The 17,615-nt window shown below is 52.8% G+C and overlaps 1 protein-coding gene across 1 annotated transcript in view; it reads left to right on the forward strand.

The window, feature by feature from the left end:
* Nucleotides 1-393: 393 nt before the first annotated feature.
* The window catches only part of LOC309684317 (olfactory receptor 14A16-like), a gene marked incomplete at both ends in the record, with an annotated part of 52,174 nt that continues 34,952 nt past the window's right edge, over nucleotides 394-17,615 (forward strand). Inside the window, one exon of the mRNA XM_082500252.1 lies at nucleotides 394-1,239. Within this exon, the coding sequence (XP_082356378.1) occupies nucleotides 394-1,239 (846 nt within the window). The remainder of the gene's footprint in view (nucleotides 1,240-17,615) is intronic.

Here is a 17,615-nt window from a genome sequence, read left to right on the forward strand (position 1 = left end):
ACCAGAACAAAACAAAGAAAACAAAATCCCCTCTCCTCTGCTGTGCAGTTGGGCAAATTGCCGACAACAACACTGAAAAGCTCTTTGATATAACACGATTACATTTAATTGGAGACAGCCCTGCTGTCCTAGTTCCCTCTTGCTGCACAGCAAGGAGGACTCCTCGGGAGCCCATTGCGAAGTCCCTGCTCCCAGTGGCAGCCTCAGCCAGCAAAAGCCGGAGTTCAAGTGAGGGAGCTGCAGAGAGGTGCTCCTGAAAAGAGGGTCTGAATGTGGGGCTGCAAAGACATATGCAATCCATTTTGCCAGGAGAAGTCTGCTCTGACTCAGTACTGTCTTTTCCTCCTTAACAGATAGTCACAGATAAGAATAAGAGATACCCAGAGGCAGGAAATGTCCAACAGCAGCTCCATCACCCACTTCCTCCTCCTGGCATTGGCAGACACACGGGAGCTGCAGCTCTTGACCTTCGGGCTCTTCCTGGGCATCTACCTGGCTGCCCTCCTGGGAAACGGCCTCATCGTCACCGCCGTTGCCTGTGACCACCGCCTCCACAGCCCCATGTACTTCTTCCTCCTCAACCTCTCTGTTCTGGACCTGGGCTGCATCTCCACCACTCTCCCCAAAGCTATGGCCAATTACCTCTGGGACACCAGGGACATTTCCTATGCAGGATGTGCTGCACAGATCTTTTTTTTTTCCTTCTTGTTTGGTGCAGATTTTTCTCTTCTCACCATCATGGCCTACGACCGCTACATTGCCATCTGCCATCCCCTGCACTACGGGACCCTCCTGGGCAGCAGAGCTTGTGTCCGCATGGCAGCAGCTGCCTGGGCCAGTGGGTTTCTCAATTCTCTCCTGCACACAGCCAATACATTTTCACTCCCCCTCTGCCAGGGCAATGCCCTGCACCAGTTCTTCTGTGAAGTCCCCCACATCCTCAAGCTCTCCTGCTCACACTCCTACCTTAGGGAAGTTGGGCTGATTGTGGTTAGTGCCTGTCTCTTCTTTGCATGTTTTGTTTTTATTGTGGTGTCCTACATGCACATATTGAGGGCAGTGCTGAGGATCCCCTCTGAGCAGGGACGGCACAAAGCCTTTTCCACGTGCCTCCCTCACCTGATGGTTGTCTCCCTCTTTATCAGCACTGGCATGTTTGCCTACATGAAGCCCCCCTCCATCTCCTCATCATCCCTGGACCTGGTGGTGGCAGTGTTGTACTCGGTGGTGCCCCCAGCAGTGAACCCCCTCATCTACAGCATGAGGAACCAGGAGCTCAAAGAAGCATTGAAGAAAGGGATTCAATGGGTTCACCTTCAGCAGCAGTAAGCTGCCCATGTCTCCTCACAGGCTGTCCCTACTGTGCTGGATAATAGTGAGGCCTTCGGTAAATGTGTCATCACAGCATCAGAACTGCCTTCCTGAGGAGCATCTCCGTAATAACAGGGCAGCTCTCTCTGTTGCAGGAAAATTGACATAAACTAAGAAAACGAAATATAAAATTTCATTGTAATTGAAGCAACCAAGGACACCTGCTGCTGCTCAAGTCCTCTGTACTGCCCCAAGCGTATTTAATAATTTACCTAATATGAAAATAGAGAAAGAGTAACTAGACATGATTTATCTATGATTCAGTTAAGGAACTACCACCAGACAATGTAGCATTGTTGAGAAGCAGGGGATTCCTGTCAAGAGAGTGATGAACTGTAGGTCAGGTCAGCGAACCCAGAAAACCTCTTGGAACTGCCAAGATCAGAGAAGTGGTAAAAGGTAATTCTGCCAGGGGGAGATCGCGACCACTGACTCGCTGACCACCTACCCAAATGATACCACCTACTCAAAAGAGAACAATGGAAGAAGAAGACAGAGTCTGTGCACTAATTTACATGGGAAGCAAAGAAATCTCAACCAATCCTTGAAGAGAATAACAATGAGTAACTGTGAATATATATATGAATTGTTTGAATATGTAAACATCAATGCATAGAAGTGGAGTCTTTTGAAGCTAAGTTGTGCTCCCGTTTTGGGCTGAGCACCCCATTTCTGCGCATTAATGGAATAAACTTGGAAATACCTCTGCTCTGTGTGTTATTGGCTTGCACACCGTGTAATAAACCCAGATTTGGGATATCAGGAGGGTGTCATACTGCAGTGAAATAGATCTAGTTTTGTCTTTGAGGCAGCAGCAGAAGGATGTGCAGTTCCGTGCAATGACATGGAGCTAAATAGAGGATTCAAATGAGTCTATGGGATGAGACATCTTTGGCATCTAAGGAGCATTAGGAGGGCTTTGGAAGAAGCCGCACAGGTTATGGGGAACTCACAGCCATTAGGAAAACCTCAGAAAACGACAGCCTTGTGTTTGAAGAAATAGTGAAGACAGAGTCATCAGTAGAGCTTGGGACAGCATGGGGTCAGAGTGGGCTGGGGAAGCAGGGGTTGGCATCTGCATCTGTTCTGATGCTGGCATCATCTTCTCTGATCTTGGCATCTGCAGAGAAACAGCCACAGCCTGTGGGGCCTATGGCCCCTTTGTTGGGGCTGGGACTCCCCAACAGAACTGAAATCCTTGTCCTTTTGACTACGGCTGCGGTCTCTTCCACTGAGGCCCCTGAGAGCACTCCAGTTCCTTACATCAACGGGGCCTTGTTGCCTCCACCCCACCCTCCAGAGGGCCTGAGAGGTGTCCTACCACTGTCTTGCCCTTGGCATCACACACCCCTTCATCTCACTGCTCGCAGGAAGAGCCCTGAGCTTCCCGTGTGGGAAAGGATCCCCATTCCCAGGGTGTGGGGGTCAGTGCTTGGGCATCCCGCTTGATGAGACAGGTCAAGGGCTTTCACAACCACTTCCATGTTTGATTTTCAACCTGTAAGCAGTGCCTCTGACTTCCTGCTTCACCAGCCTCCAGGGACAGTCCCTTTTCTGGTCATTCCCTCCAAGGTCTTTTCAGGGGTGGCCCTCAGTGCAGCCCACTGACATGCTCAGAAACTTGGAGCTTTGCTGCTGCCTTTTACTTCTCAAGAGGCCAGTTCATTAACATGCAAAATGCCCTAACAAGCCAAGGCTCTGAGCATAATTTTCTTCACTTTACAATTCTTATTTGAGAGATTTCAGAAGTGAAATGATTTTAAAAATGAAAGAAAAGAAAAGAAAAAAGTTTCCTTTTTCTTCCACTTGTCTTTGTTTATCTGCTTACGCATTAAGTGATATCAGCAATTTCCAAATGATATTGAAACTGGACCTCTCCAAATGGAGGGTGAATGTGTAGGTATTGAGGTTTGGGCTGGATTGGCCACTCAGGCAGAACGGCAGATGCTCTCCCCTACCGAGGAGAGGCAGGAGAGAGAGAAAGGGACTTACGAGTTTGGAAGGACCTAAACTCTGTTAATGAAATATTAATAATAAAATAAAAAGTCCATAATGAAATATATACAAAACCATATCAAGCTCCCAGGATGATGATCACGTCACTGGCTGGCGCTGGGGCAGTCCCAGACTGGACTCAGTGATGGATGGGAACTGGATTCCAGATAAGGATTCAGGATCGGGATCACAGGCAGACGAACAGACAGAGTCCTCCTCAGACACCGGTCATTGAAGGAAGAGAGCTGACCCTTTGATCCCTCAGCTTTTATACTGAGCATGACGCAGATGGGATGGAATACCCCATTGGTCAGTTTTGGGTCACCTGTCCTGTCCGCTCAGCCTCACAGGTGTGACCCCTCTGTGCTTTTCCACTTCCAACCCTCCAACGGGCAATTACCAAAGTTCACTGCCCGTGGGTGTTATAGCGATAAGTATAAGCAAGAGCCTCTCTGCACACCGTGCCTGGGCATCAGCTGTAAACATAGGTCTGATCACTCTGAGAGAGCAAACACTGTCTGCACAATATGCAGTTAATTTCAGTAGTTAGAAGAGGCCCGGCTAAGAAGTAAAGGTACTGAACAAAATTGGTCCTGTTTTACCTCAAACCAGGACATGGTGTCCATTCCTCATGCTGTGGGACGTCTCAGACACATGCAGAGCAGGGGAGACACACCACAAGAGTGGTCAACACCTCCGAGTGCGACTCACTCTGTGCCAAGTGTTAGAGGGGGCATGGACAGTCCATTCAAACATTGTTCTTAGAATCACGGAATGGTTTGGGTTCAAGGGACCTTAAAGATCGTCTACTTCCAAGCCCCCTGCCATGGGCAAGGACACCTTCCACTGGACCTGGTCTCTCAAAGCCCCATCCAACCTGGCCTTGAACACCTCCAGGGATGGAGCCTCCACAACTTCACTGGGACACTTGCTCCATTGCCTCACCACCCTCAGAGTCAAAAATTTCTTCCTAATATCTAATCTAAATCTCCTGTCTTCCAGTTTGAAGCCTTTACCCCTCGTCTGATCACTACATGTCCCCGTAAAAAAGCCCTCTCCAGCTTTCTTGTAGGCACCCTTCAGGTACTGGAAAGCTGCTATAAGCTCTCCCTGGATCCTTCTCTTCTCCAGGCTGAACGACCCCAACTCTCTCAGCCTATCTTCATAGCAGAGATGCTCTAATCCTCTGATCATCTTAGTCAGCCTCCTCGGGACCCGCTTCTTCTTATGGACACAGTATTCCAGGTGGTGTCTCCCGAGAGGGGAGAAGAGGGGAAGAGTCACCTCCCTCGACCTGCTGCCCATACTTCTTTTGATACAGCCCAGGATATGGTTAGGTTTCTGGGCTGCAAGTGCACATTGCTGTCTCTTGTTGAGCTTCTTAACTACCAACAGCCCTAAGTCCTCCTCAGGGCTGTCCTCAGTCCATTCTCCGCCCAGCCTGGATTTGTGCTTGGGATCGCCGTGACCCACGTGCAGGACCTTGCCCTTGGCCTTGTTGAACTTCATGAGGTTGGCATGGGCCTACCTCTCCAGACTGTCCAGGTCCCTCTGGATGGCATCACTCCCCTCCAGCACGTCAACTGCACCACACAGCTTGGTGGTGTCGGACAACTTGCTGAGGGTGCACTCAATCCCATTTTCATAGAATCATAGAATCATAGAAGCATAGAATCAGTGAGGTTGGAAGGGACCTTTAAGATCATCAAGTCCAACCATTAACCTACCCCGATAAAAACACCACCACTCCTAAACCATGTCCCTAAGCACCTCATCTACCCTTTTCTTAAACACCTCCAGGGATGGTGAATCCACCACCTCTCTGGGCAGCTTATTCCAATGTTTAATAACCCTTTCAGTGAAAAAATGCTTCCTAATATCCAATCTAAACCTGTCCTGACATAACTTGAACCCATTTCCTCTTGTCCTATCACTTGTCGCCAGGGAGAAGAGGTCAGCTCCCATCTCTCTAAAACCTCCTTTCAGGTAGTTGTAGAGGGTGATAAGGTCTCCCCTCAGCCTCCTCTTCTCCAGGCCAAACAACCCCAGATCCCTCAGTCGTTCCTCATAAGGTTTGTCCTCCAGACCCTTCACCAGCTTTGTAGCCCTTCTCTGGACATGCTCCAACACCTCAATGTCCTTCTTGTAGTGAGGGGCCCAAAACTGAACACAGTACTCGAGGTGAGGCCTCACCACTGCCGAGTACAGGGGGATGATGACTTCCCTAGTCCGGCTCTATTCCTGATGCAGGCCAGGATGCTGTTGGCCTTCTTGGTTGCCTGGGCACACTGCTGGCTCATGCTCAGCCGGCTGTCCACCAACACCCCCAGGTCCTTTTCTGCCAGGCAGCTTTCGAGCCACTCCGCCCCCAGTCTGTAGCGCTGCATGGGGTTGTTGTGACCCAAGTGCAGGACCCGACACTTGGCCTTGTTGAACCTCATACCATTGGCCTCTGCCCATCTGTCCAGCCTGTCCAGATCCCTCTGCAGAGCCAATCTACCCTCAAGCAGATCAACACGCCCATCTAGCTTAGTGTCGTCTGCGAACTTACTGAAGGTGCATTCGATCCCCTCATCCAGATCATTGATAAAGATATTAAAGAGAACAGGCCCCAGCACCAATCCCTGTGGGACACCACTTGTCACTGGACACCAACTGGATTTAATTCCATTTACCACCACTCTCTGGACACGGCCATCCAGCCAGTTTTTTACCCAGCGAAGAGTACACTTATCCAGGCCATGAGCAGCCAGTTTCTCCAGGAGAATGCTATGGGAAACGGTGTCAAAAGCCTTGCAGAAATCCAGGTAGATAACATCCACAGCTTTTCCCTCCACCACTAAGTGGGTCACCTTGTCATAGAAGGAGATCAGGTTTGACAGGTTTTAATGATTGGACTGTGTGATCTTACAGGTCTTCTCCAATATAGGAGTTTCTGTGATACTGTGATTCTGTGATGATGGCCCTGGGGCAACCTCGCCGGGGTGTCCAGTGGGCACAGGCACAGCCCAGACCCTGCTCGTCTGGTCCATCATGTCTCTCGCAGGAGCCCGGCTGTGCCAGGACACTGCTGTGTGTCCCCACCCTGCACACTCCCCCACTTCAGCTCTTCCCTGGGGTTGTCCTCTCTGGGGCACTTCCCATCCCCACCAGCCCAGACACTCCCTGAACCTGGCTATCTCCTGCCCTCTCCCCAGCACAGACCAGCAGAGCAGCCCCATTGGGACTGGTCCCACAGCAGGATGTGCAGGCCAGTGAGGCTGTCCACCCAGCCGGCATGCTGAGGAGACCTCCACCCCAGGCAGCTTGCAGCCCCAGCTGCCAAATGTCCTCCCAGGATGGCATGAGAGAATTGGCCCAGGGCACCCTCAGGAAGGTCCTTTGGCCCCAGGGACAGGCAGCCTGCCCCGAGCTGCCCCACCGCAGATAAGGGTTCCTCTTGCCATGGCTGCCCTGCACACACTCGGTGCCCTGCTCTTCTCCCGCCACAGCCCATCTCCCCTCAGAGCCTTTTCCCGAGAGAGCTCATCCGTGCTGGCCTGGCCAGCCGTTCCTGCACCCCCTCCCCAGGCGTCCCACAGCCCCTGAGCTGGTGGTGCGGCTCTGCAGAGCCGGGGGCTGTGGTGCCCAGGGCCATGCTGGTCAGGCTGGGAGGCAGACCCAGCTCAGATGGCTCCTGCCCCCTCCACCTCAGCACACAGATGAGGCCCCTGCAGCTATAGAGAACATCTTGGAGAATGGGTCTCAGACAAACAAGTCAGTGCAGGGCCCTTTATTTTGTTTAAACACACGGAGAGAGCAGCTCCTTATTTACAGAAAGTCTCTGCCTCACACAAGACAGGCAGATGCTGACATCCAAAAAGGATAAAGGATGGCTCTGTTCTTTTGTTGACAGCATTCATACAACCATGAAATCCAAACACCAAAGACACAAAAGGAAAAACTCTACCAAAGAGAGTCTGGGCCTGTAATGAGTTACATTATGAGTGATATGCAGAACAAGATGGGCAGTTCATTTCTGCTTCTGAAAAGAAACCAGTGATCCATTTCCTTAGGGCATCCTTGAGCTCCTGGTTCCTCATGCTGTAGATGAGAGGGTTCACTACTGGAGGCACCACTGAGTACAGAAATGACACCAACAGGTTCAGGGATGGGGAGGAGACAGATGGGGGCTTCAGATAGGCAAATATGGCAGTGCTGACAAAGAGGGAGACCACAGCCAGGTGAGGGAGGCACGTGGAAAAGGCTTTGTGCCGTCCCTGCTCAGAGGGCATCCTCAGCACAGCCCTCAAGATCTTCACATACGAAAAAAGAATAAAAGCAAAACAAATGAATCCTAGTAAGATGCTAACTACCAGAAGCCCAGCTTCCCTGAGGTAGTCTGAATGAGAGCAGGAGAGCTTGAGGATGTGGGGGATTTCACAGAACAACTGGTGCAGGGCATTGCCCTGGCAGAGGGGCAGTGAAAATGTATTGGCCGTGTGCAGCACAGCATAGGGAAAAACACTGCCCCAGACAGCTGCTGCCATGCGGACACAAGCTCTGCTGCCCAGGAGGGTCCTGTAGTGCAGGGGATGGCAGATGGCAACGTAGCGGTCATAGGCCATGATGGTGAGAAGAGAAAACTCTGCTGACATGAAGAAGCCGAACAAAAAGACCTGAGCAGCACATCCTGCATAGGAGATGGCCCTGGTGTTCCAGAGGGAATTGGCCATGGCTTTGGGGAGAGTTGTGGAAATGGAGCCCAGGTCAAGAACAGAGAGGTTGAGGAGGAAGAAGTACATGGGGGTGTGGAGGCGGTGGTCGCAGGCGATGGTGGTGATGATGAGGCCGTTTCCCAGGAGGGCAGCCAGGTAGATGCCCAGGAAGAGCCAGAAGGTCAAGACCTGGAGCTCCCGTGTGTCTGCGAACGGCAGGAGGAGGAAGTGGGTGATGGAGCTGCTGTTGGACATCTGAACCCTTTGCTCATGAGGTTCTGCCAAAGCAGGAAAGCACACTCAGAAGTTAGGACTGCTCTGAGCAAATCTCTTCTCATTCCGTGTGTCCCATTCTCCCCTGTCCTTCCCAAACACACATTGCCTTTCTCCTTCCTTTTAGGACTTCCTTTTGACTACCCCAAGTTCTGAGCTCTGCTTTGTGCTGGCCAAACACGACATGAGGAGGAGGCTTCTGCCCATGGTCTCCGGAGCAGTCACCCCTGCTCGACAGCAGTGGGCATCTGGAAAAGGTGGGGCAGCTTCTGAAAGTCGCCGTTTGCCTCATCGGTAATCCCTGTGTCATGAAGACAAGCTGGTCAGCATTTTCCAGCAGGAGAATGCCAGGGAAACTCCCACAAGTGCTCGAAGTGCAGTGATCTCAGCAGAGCCAGCTCACCCCCCAGCTCCACACTGCATTTTCCACAGCCCCACAGGTTTGGCTGGTTTGAAGGACTTTGGTCCCACGGACACAGCTGCATGGCAATGTTGGCGTGTGAGCCACACCTGAACCCCCTCTTACTAGAGAGTATGGATGTAAGAACAAGAGCAGCATGGACAGGAGGGGAAGGTGGAGAAATGCTCCTGCTGAGAGAAGACAGAGACCCATAGAACTAAGGAGTTTCTCCTCCTTGGTGTGTGGCTGCTGAGGAGGCACCTCAGCCAGAAACCCCACAGCCTTGATGTCAGAAGCTCTGCTGGGCGAGAGAGGAGACCAGTAGAAGGCGCCCTCATTACAGGAGATGGCAGGAGGTGCCCGAATCACCCTCCCAAGGCACATGGGAGCTGCTCCCTCTCTTTCCCTGCCCAGGGCTCTGCTGCCTGGAGCTGTCCCTGCTGGGAGCTCTTTCTCTGGCAGCGCGTCTCCTCGCCGGCAGTGCACACAGAACCCATCACAGATGCTGTGTGCTCAGCTCTGTCCCGCAGACACCTCCTGGCAGCAGAACACTGCCCAGGAGCATTTCTGTGGGTGCAGGCTCTGACAGGAACATCTGACCAACGCTGATAAGGCTGGAAAGGTGATGCTGGGTGCTCTCTGTAAGCTGTAGCATATGGATTTTTCTTACTCCCTGATTTATTCACCTCGAAGTGAAAAAGATTTGGAGGCTCTGTGCCTTCTGAAGAACGGGGAGACAAATCTCCACGTCTCACCCCCCCCCCCCCCAAAAAAAAAAAAAAAAAAAAAAAAAGGCAGAAGACTGAAAGCACAAACTCCTTCGCTTTCAGGTAGCTTCTGCCTTGACGTTCTTCTTGAAAAGTTTCCTCTGCCACTGCCCTTCAGCTGTGACCTGACCCACGCAGTTCTCTCTCGGCAACACCAGGACCCCGCCATGCAAGGAGTTGCTCCTTCCACACACACCTTCTCCCCACAGCACCTCCGTGGGAGGGGGAGAGCTGACCCTGGCAGGCGGCAGAGTCCCTGCCCCGGCACACAGCCCCTGGGGTGCAGGGACCCTGCTGGCAAGGACAGCCCTGCCCCCCCCTGCCTGCACACCCACCTTCACACATGGCAGTGGTCCTAAGGAGAAGGCAGCCGTCGTGCCCTGTCCCTCTGGAGGCACAGCAGGGTATCCCTGCTCTGGAGCACATACTTCACCTCTACACTAGAGGAAGTGTCGGAGTCCTCTTGAAAGATCCCATAGACCATGGGAGGAGCAGCTTTTGGACATCTTTCCAGGAACTGCAGCTGCAATTGCCCTAACCCAGAGACTTACCATGTCAAGGGCTATGAAGATTTCTCCCCCACAGTGAGCCCTCAGCATCCTCCCTCTCCAGACTGCCTTCAACCTCTCTCTGCCTCCCTGCTCTGCCCTCGCTGCCTGCAGGCAGTGCTCTCAGCCCTGCTGTGCCGTGCAGAGGAGCTGCTCCTGGGCAGAGCTGTCTCTCTGCAGCGCTGCCCGCTTGCCAGGAGCTCCCTCCGTCCCAGCAGCCCGGCCCAGCTCAGCAGCAGAGGATCAGCCCACGCTGGCACTGCCTCTGTCCCCTCTGGGCTCCCTGGAGGTGTCCCTGGGGCTCCAGGGGAACCGCCTGTGAAAAAGGCTGATGCAATCTCTCATGTTCCCTCCCTCAGCTGCGCAGAGACACTTACTTCCAGCAGTATTATTTCTCGCAGCAGAAGAAGAGCTGGCCCTCTCTTCTTGTCCCATTAATAGCACACACTGGGTGTTGGACTCTTAGTACCAGGATTCCTTATGGCAAGTCACCGCTTGCCTGGTGCCACAGCTGGGGGGCTTCCGCCCAAACGTGCAGCAATGATCACAGCCAGGGACCAGCTGGAGCCGTTCCTGTGGCAGACAGAGCTGTGACATGGTGGCAGAGCTCAGTCCAGCTGGTCTTAAAGGACAGCCTCCTCCAAGCTCTGCTATAGTCCAGATCGCAATTCAATCTTACCCCCAAAGGCAATTCAAGGGCACCAGAATGAGTGTTTACTCCTTCAGGAAGAGTTCAAGGAGAAACAAAGCCACTGTGTGGCCACTGCTGAGTTTCATAGAGCGGGTGGAGCTATATCGGAGATTCTCTACATCCTCTTTGCCTCAGTCTGCCCCAGCAAGGTCTCCCAGAGCTCTGTGATTTGGGGCAGGAATCTGGAGGAACGCCACCAGCAGTGGATTGTTCCCAAGTCACCTTAACTAAGACAATCCTTACCAGTCTATGGGACAGGAGGGGTGGCAGCTGAGGGAGATGACAGGGTAAGCCAATGTCCCAGCATGTCCAATGACACTCCGTAACCATTGAAAGGCCATGGAGGTTGAGGGAGGGAACTCCCTGATGACTGGCAGCATCCAAATATTGCATGCTCTTTTAGAAAAATGGCCCACGGATAAGCAGGGGAAGTCAAAGCTGTGCCCCAGAGTGTGTCCGCTCAGAACCCATTTGTGGGTGTCTGAAACCCTGGATTTACCCAGGGCAGCTTGTGTCCCACCGTTCTCTGCTTTCTGTGATGGAGGAACGCAATTGCTCAGCGCAGGGAGAGAAGCGCTCGTCTTTTAAGTTGGAAGTCAGCAAAGTTTTCAACATCTTCCCCCACAATATGCTTGTGCCTGAATTAGGATGTCATGGCTTGCATGGGTGCATAAGGAGATGGGTAACTAACCAGATGGCTGATGGGGCTCAGAGGTGTGTGGTCAATGCGTGGTACTCTGCATTGAGGCATCTAGCTTGAAAGCTCCTGCAAGGGTCTGTCCTGCCACCTGCCCTGTTTATCATGTTTTTAAGGACCTGGAGAAGATGCAAGTGTTCTTTTCCATAGGACTTGCAGACACTACTCTGGCGGGAAGGGCTGGCATGCCAAAGGACATAGACAGGTCAGAGGGATGGGCCAAAAGTAATATCTTGATGTCCGATAAAGAGAACTCTGAAGTCCTGCCCTTGAGGTGCACTAACCCCGTGCAATGACAGAGGGCAGGGGCGGTGTGGCTGGACGGTCACACGCAAAGTGTTGTGGTCAACGGCTCGATGTCCAAGTGGCGAGCAGTGATGAGTTGCATTCCTCAGGGGTTGGTACTGGGACAATATCTTTGTTGGTGACATGGACAGTGTGATTGAGCGCAACCTCAGCAAGTTTGCTGATGATACCAAGCTGTGTGGTGAGGTAGACACACTGGAGGGAAGGGATACCATCCAGAGGGACCTGAACAGCCTGGAGAGGTGGGCCCATGCCAACCTCATGAAGTTCAACAAGGCCAAGTGCAAGGTCCTACATCTGGGTTGGGGCAATCCCAAGCACAAATCCAGGCTGGGCAGAGAATGGCTGGAAGCAGTCCTGAGGAGAAGGACCTGGGGGTGCCGATTGATGAGAAGATCGAAATGAGCTGGCAATGCGTGCTTGCAGCTCAGAAAACCAACCGCATCCTGGGCTGCATCAGAAGCAGCGTGGCCAGCAGGTCAAGGGAACTGCTCTGGTGAGAGCGCACCTAGACTACTGCATCCAGCTCTGGAGCCCCCAACAGAGGAAAGACATGGACCTGTCAGAGCGGGTCCAGAGGAGGGACACAAAGTTGATCCAAGGGCTGGAGCACCTCTCCTCTGAGGACAGGCTGAAAGAGTTGGGGTTGTTCAGCCTGCAGAAGAGAAGGCTCCAGGGAGACCTCATTGTGACTTTGCAGTACTTAAAGGGGTTCTACGGGAAAGCCGGGGAGGGACTTTTTACAAGGGCATGTAGTGATATGACCAGGAGGTATGGCTTTAAACTGGAAGAGGGGAAATTTAGATTAGATATTCAGAAGAAATTTTTCATTTCAATGGTGGTAAGGCACTGGCCCAGGTTCCCCGGAGAAGCTATGGTTACCCCATCCCTGGAGGTGTTTAAAGCCAGGCTGGATGGGACTTTGAGCAACCTGGTGTAGTGGGACATGTCCCTGCCAAGGGCAGGGGGGTTGGAACTGGATGATCTTCAAGGTCCCTTCCAGCCTAAGCCATTCTATGACTCTATGATTCGGCTTTCCAGGAGAGACAGGCAGGAAGGATCTGGGGTGGGGTTCACTGAAAGTGAAGAGGTTTACTGGATGTATGGAGCTACTCTGTGGACCAGGTGAAAAGTTTGACGAGCCCCTGTAAGGGAAGGTCAGAGGAGAGGCTAGCAGAAGTGGCCTCCCATAGTGGGAGTTCAGGAACCTGCAGGCAGGGTGAGGAAGTGGGCATAGCCTTTGCTCAGCATGCCAAGGAAGTCTCTGGCTGTAGAAGCCTGAGTCTCCCTGGGGACTGCAGTGCCCCGGGCATTTTCTGCAAGGGGAATACGGCAGCGTGCACACTGCAGGCAGTTTCTGGAATGTCTGAGGACAACACCTTAGCACAGCGACCAGATGGGTCATACAAACCCGGATCTGATCCTTGCAAGCAAAGAAGAGCTGGTGCGGGATGTGAAGATTGGCTGTCATGACCCCGAAACAGGGGGGTCCCAGGTCCCGAGGGGAGGGAGGGACAAGAATAGAAGACTGCAGATGCTGGGCATTAGAGAGCAGACTTGGGACTGTTCTGGGCAGTTTTAGTGGGGATCCAATCAGCAGCAGCACTGAAGGACAGCAGAGCTCACTACAGCTGGTCTTCAAGGACAGCATCTTCCAAGCATTTGTCTGTATCAAAACCCAGTGGAAACCTGAGGGCAAATTCAAGGGAATCATAATGATCTTTGCCTACCTCAGGAGCAATTAAAGAAGAAAACAAAGATACTGACTGGACACTGCTGAATTGAGTAGGAGCCAGCGTAGATAGAACTGAGATACTCCATGTGTGTCTTGCCTCAGATTTCCCCAGCAAGGTCTCCCAGGCCTTGGTGCCTCAAGGCAAGACTCTGGAGGAGAAGAGCCAGGGCTGGATGGGAATCAAATCAAAGGTGATTTGGGCAAAGTCAACCAGTACCAGTATGTGGGAAAAGAGGTAGCATGCAAGGGTGCTGAGAAAGGAAGAGAATGTCACAGTGAGGCCACTCTCTATCATCTTGGAAAGGTCCTGGAGGCTGGGGGACTCCATGACAACTGCAAAAAGCAACGTGGCATGCATCTTTCCAAAAGATCCAGAGGATGAGCTGCGGAGCTGAGGCTGCTTAGCTTCACTTTAGATGAGGAACATGTCCCAGGTCATGTCCCCTTGGATTGCTTTTCTGTGTGCCTGGAAGAGAAAGTGACTGGATGAACTTGGGCAATATGTGGATCAGTTGCCATCTAGCACTGACCCTCTCAAAGAAAGGGATGTCAGGAGGGAAGCGCTAGCAGGTGGGGGCAATGTTGGATAGCAAAGAAATAAAAGCAGGATCTATCCAGTTTACCCAAACTTCATTGCTCCCGGCGCCATTTAGATGTGAAACGTCCTGATAGAAACATGTTCTCGGAACACACTTTCTACATTCAGTTTGTTGGAGGAAATGTGTTTTTGCAGATGGCTGCACAAATCTCTACGTACATAGGATCAGAGAAAGTATCATCTTGCTGGCCTGTCTTATGAAAAACATGAGAATGTACAGACCAACATCAAAGTTCTCAAGAGGAGGACTTCTTACACACAGCTTACACCAAGGCCTTTTCCACACGTGTTTCAACTTCTCCATTTAGCTGTGAAATGGAGATGTAAATAAGATAAGAATTTGTCCCCTTTTTCTCCCTCATTATAGATTCTTTAGGTCAGAGCAGGGTTGTGCTGGACCTCAGCCAAGGTACGAGGACCACACTCAGATGTGCAACAAAGGAATCTGGTGCCAAGTGCCCAAGGTCCTATGCAAGGCAAAGGTTTTGTTCAGAGCATGCAGGGGTGGATGGCAGATGGCAATAGAAAGAGGAAATGAGGTGATCTGAAGAAGAGCAAACTCTCAGGACCAGAGAGAAGCAGGGCTGGGCTGTGCAGCCGTGGCAGGAGAGGGCTTTGCTCTCTGGGACGTCTCTGCAGGCTTGCAGGGCCTGTGGTGCAAGGGGAAGCTGATCTCCAGGAAAGACAAGGTGCTTTGGAAAATGTCCTCGGCAATGGACATCCTGTGATCCAAGAACATGGGGTAAATCATTGCTCTGTTCCATGATTGCATCATCAAAGGGATGACTAAAGGCTGTGGGAGAAGCACTGCCTACATCTACTGGATGGAGATGGGACAGGACTGGCCTCACTGCAGCTGCATGAACAAAGGCATTGAACGTCCCAGAGGTTCTCTTGGGGTGTGTTACACGACTGCTCTGAATGGCAATCGTGTTCTTGCAGGTCTTGTGCTGTCCCTGCTGGCTGCATGCGGCTGTGCAGGAGAGCCCTGGCGCCTCCCGTAGCACCGCAGGGTGTAGGTCACCTTCCAGTGGAGCAGCTGCCCTGAATGAGGTTGGGCACTGTAGGGGTGTCTGTGAGAAACGGGCCATGGGTGCCAAAGGAGATGGGGTAAAGACAGCTGGTGGAGGAGAGAGAGTGTCACCACCATGCCCCACCAGCCTCAAAACGATGACTCCAGACACTGCCCTGTCCCTCTTAATATTTCCATCAGTTACGAGCACGTGTCTTAGACCACCTCTGGCACCTCATGTGTCACCTGTGCTTTGCATGGGTACAGGAGGTACAGGAGACTCCTGACTTTCACTGCCTGGGTGTGCTGTCTCCTAGTGGGGCAAGAAGAGGGGATTGTTGGACATAGCTCTGTCTCCGAAAGGGGAAATGGCACTGCAGGGAAGAAGTTTCTCTGCCCAGCAGAGGGAGAAAAGATCAGTGATGACTTCAGCTTGTTTCCCAGGTGGTTCCCCTGGAGCCCCAGGGACATCTCTGAGGGAGCCCAGAGGGGACAGAGAGAGTGCCACCGTGGGCTGGTCCTCTGCTGCCGAGCTGGGCCGGGCTGCTGGGCCGGAGGGAGCTCCTGGCAAGCGGGCAGCACTGCAGAGAGACAGCTCTGCCCAGAAGCAGGGCTGGGGGCAGTGCCTGCAGGCAGCGAGGGAAGAGAAGAGAAGAGAAGAGAAGAGAAGAGAAGAGAAGAGAAGAGAAGAGAAGAGAAGAGAAGAGAAGAGAGAAGAGAAGAGAAGAGAAGAGAAGAGAAGAGAAGAGAAGAGAAGAGAAGAGAAGAGAAGAGAAGAGAAGAGAAGAGAAGAGAAGAGAAGAGAAGAGAAGAGAAGAGAAGAGAAGAGAAGAGAAGAGAAAAGAGAGGGGTAAAGGCAGTCTGGGGTGGGAGGACAGGAGAGAGCTCACCGGGGGACAAACCTTCGCAGCCTTTCACATGGTAAGTCTCTGGCTGTGGGGCAATGCAGATGAGTTCCTGGCAGTGTCTCCTAGAGCTGGCACATGCCATGGCTGATAGGAGCTGTCAGGATGGCTCTCCTGGCTTGTCTGGTGTGGAGCAGAAGGATGTGCTTCAGAGCATGGATGTCCTGCTGCACCTTCAGAGGGACAATGACGGACAGCTGCCTTCTCCCAGGGATGGCTCCGGGGTTTGCAGATCGGTGTGCAGGCAGGGGTGGGCAGGGCTGTCCTTGCCAGCAGGGTCCCTGCACCCCGGGGGCTGTATGCCGGTGCAGGGACTCTGCCGCCTGCCAGGGTCAGCTCTGCGCCTGCCCGGGGAGCTCCCACGGAGGTGCTGTGGGGAGAAGCTGTGGGAGGAAGGAGTGACCCCTGTCAGGGCAGGGTCTTTCTATTGTTGAGAGGGCGCTGCATGGGTCACGGCTGCTCACAGCTGCTGACCACCCCCAGAACATTGGCAGAGGCAGCACTGCAAGGGGAAAGTCAAGGCAGGGGCTACCTTAAAGACAAAGACCTTTCCAGGCTCTGTGCTCGCAGCTTTCTCCTAAGGGAAAGGAGCTGTCACTGTGACACTGAGGGATCAGCAGGTCTGCCACAAACCTCATCAAGTGCCTGCACTCACTCCTCTACCCACAGACAGCACCAGCATCCCCTTTGCCTGCAGCATCAGGCTGGATCTGCTCCACTCCTCAGGACCCACACAGAGGGAGGTGGCCCTGGGCAGTGCCCTGCTGCTGGGAGGGGGCTGCAGGGCAGAGCTGAGCACACAGCGGGTGGGATGGGCTGTGGGGCACTGGCAGGGGGAGACCTGGGCACAGAGCAACAGCTCCTGGCAGGGACAGCCCCAGGCAGCAGAGACAGGGGCAAGGGCCGGGGGGAAACTGCCAACACGCCCGGGGGGAGGCTGCCTTCAGCCAGCTCTCCTGGGCTCCTCCATGGAGGTGTCTGCTGGGCGCTGTCTGCTGGGACCTGAGCGCACTCTCTCTTCACATCATCTCCTCTGCGGCACCCCGACTGCCTGCTCTGCCGGTCCTGTGGGGCTTGCGAGCTGCCCCCAGCAAGGCACAGCGCTGCCGTCGGGTCCTGGGGAGTGCTGAGCCTTTCCTTGGGGGTGGGCAGTCTCCTCTCAGAGAGCTTTGCTTCTCTCGGGGAGGGGTGGTGTCCTGTTCTCTCCATCACAGCTCCATCTCTGCGCTGGGACAGGGAAGAGATTGCAGATCTGCCCTCTCAACCAGTGCTCCCCTCATCCCATATGAGTTCAGCTGTTTGGTATTTTTTAAAAAGTAGTTTGTGTGTGGAGTCATCTTGAAGGCAGATGAAACAAAAGCAGAGGGCAGATGGGCAAAACCCCGATGGACAGTGCAGCTCTCCTGACTCTGCTTTAAGCCAAAGAGAGCTGAACTCGTCTGTCCCGTCTGAAGAATCGTAACATGATTAGTCATCAAAATGAGGATTTCTACATTCATGAGATGTTATCATGGAAAATAAAAAGCACAGGCAAAAATTTATAAGGACATGCTAACCCTCTGCTCTGCAGCCCACGCTCTGGAGAGCCATGAGTGCAAATATTGAACTTTTCCATTACAG

This window comes from Vanellus vanellus (genome assembly GCF_965231255.1).
Source record: "Vanellus vanellus genome assembly, contig: HAP1_SCAFFOLD_53, whole genome shotgun sequence".
In the NCBI taxonomy this organism is placed as follows: Eukaryota; Metazoa; Chordata; class Aves; order Charadriiformes; family Charadriidae; genus Vanellus; species Vanellus vanellus.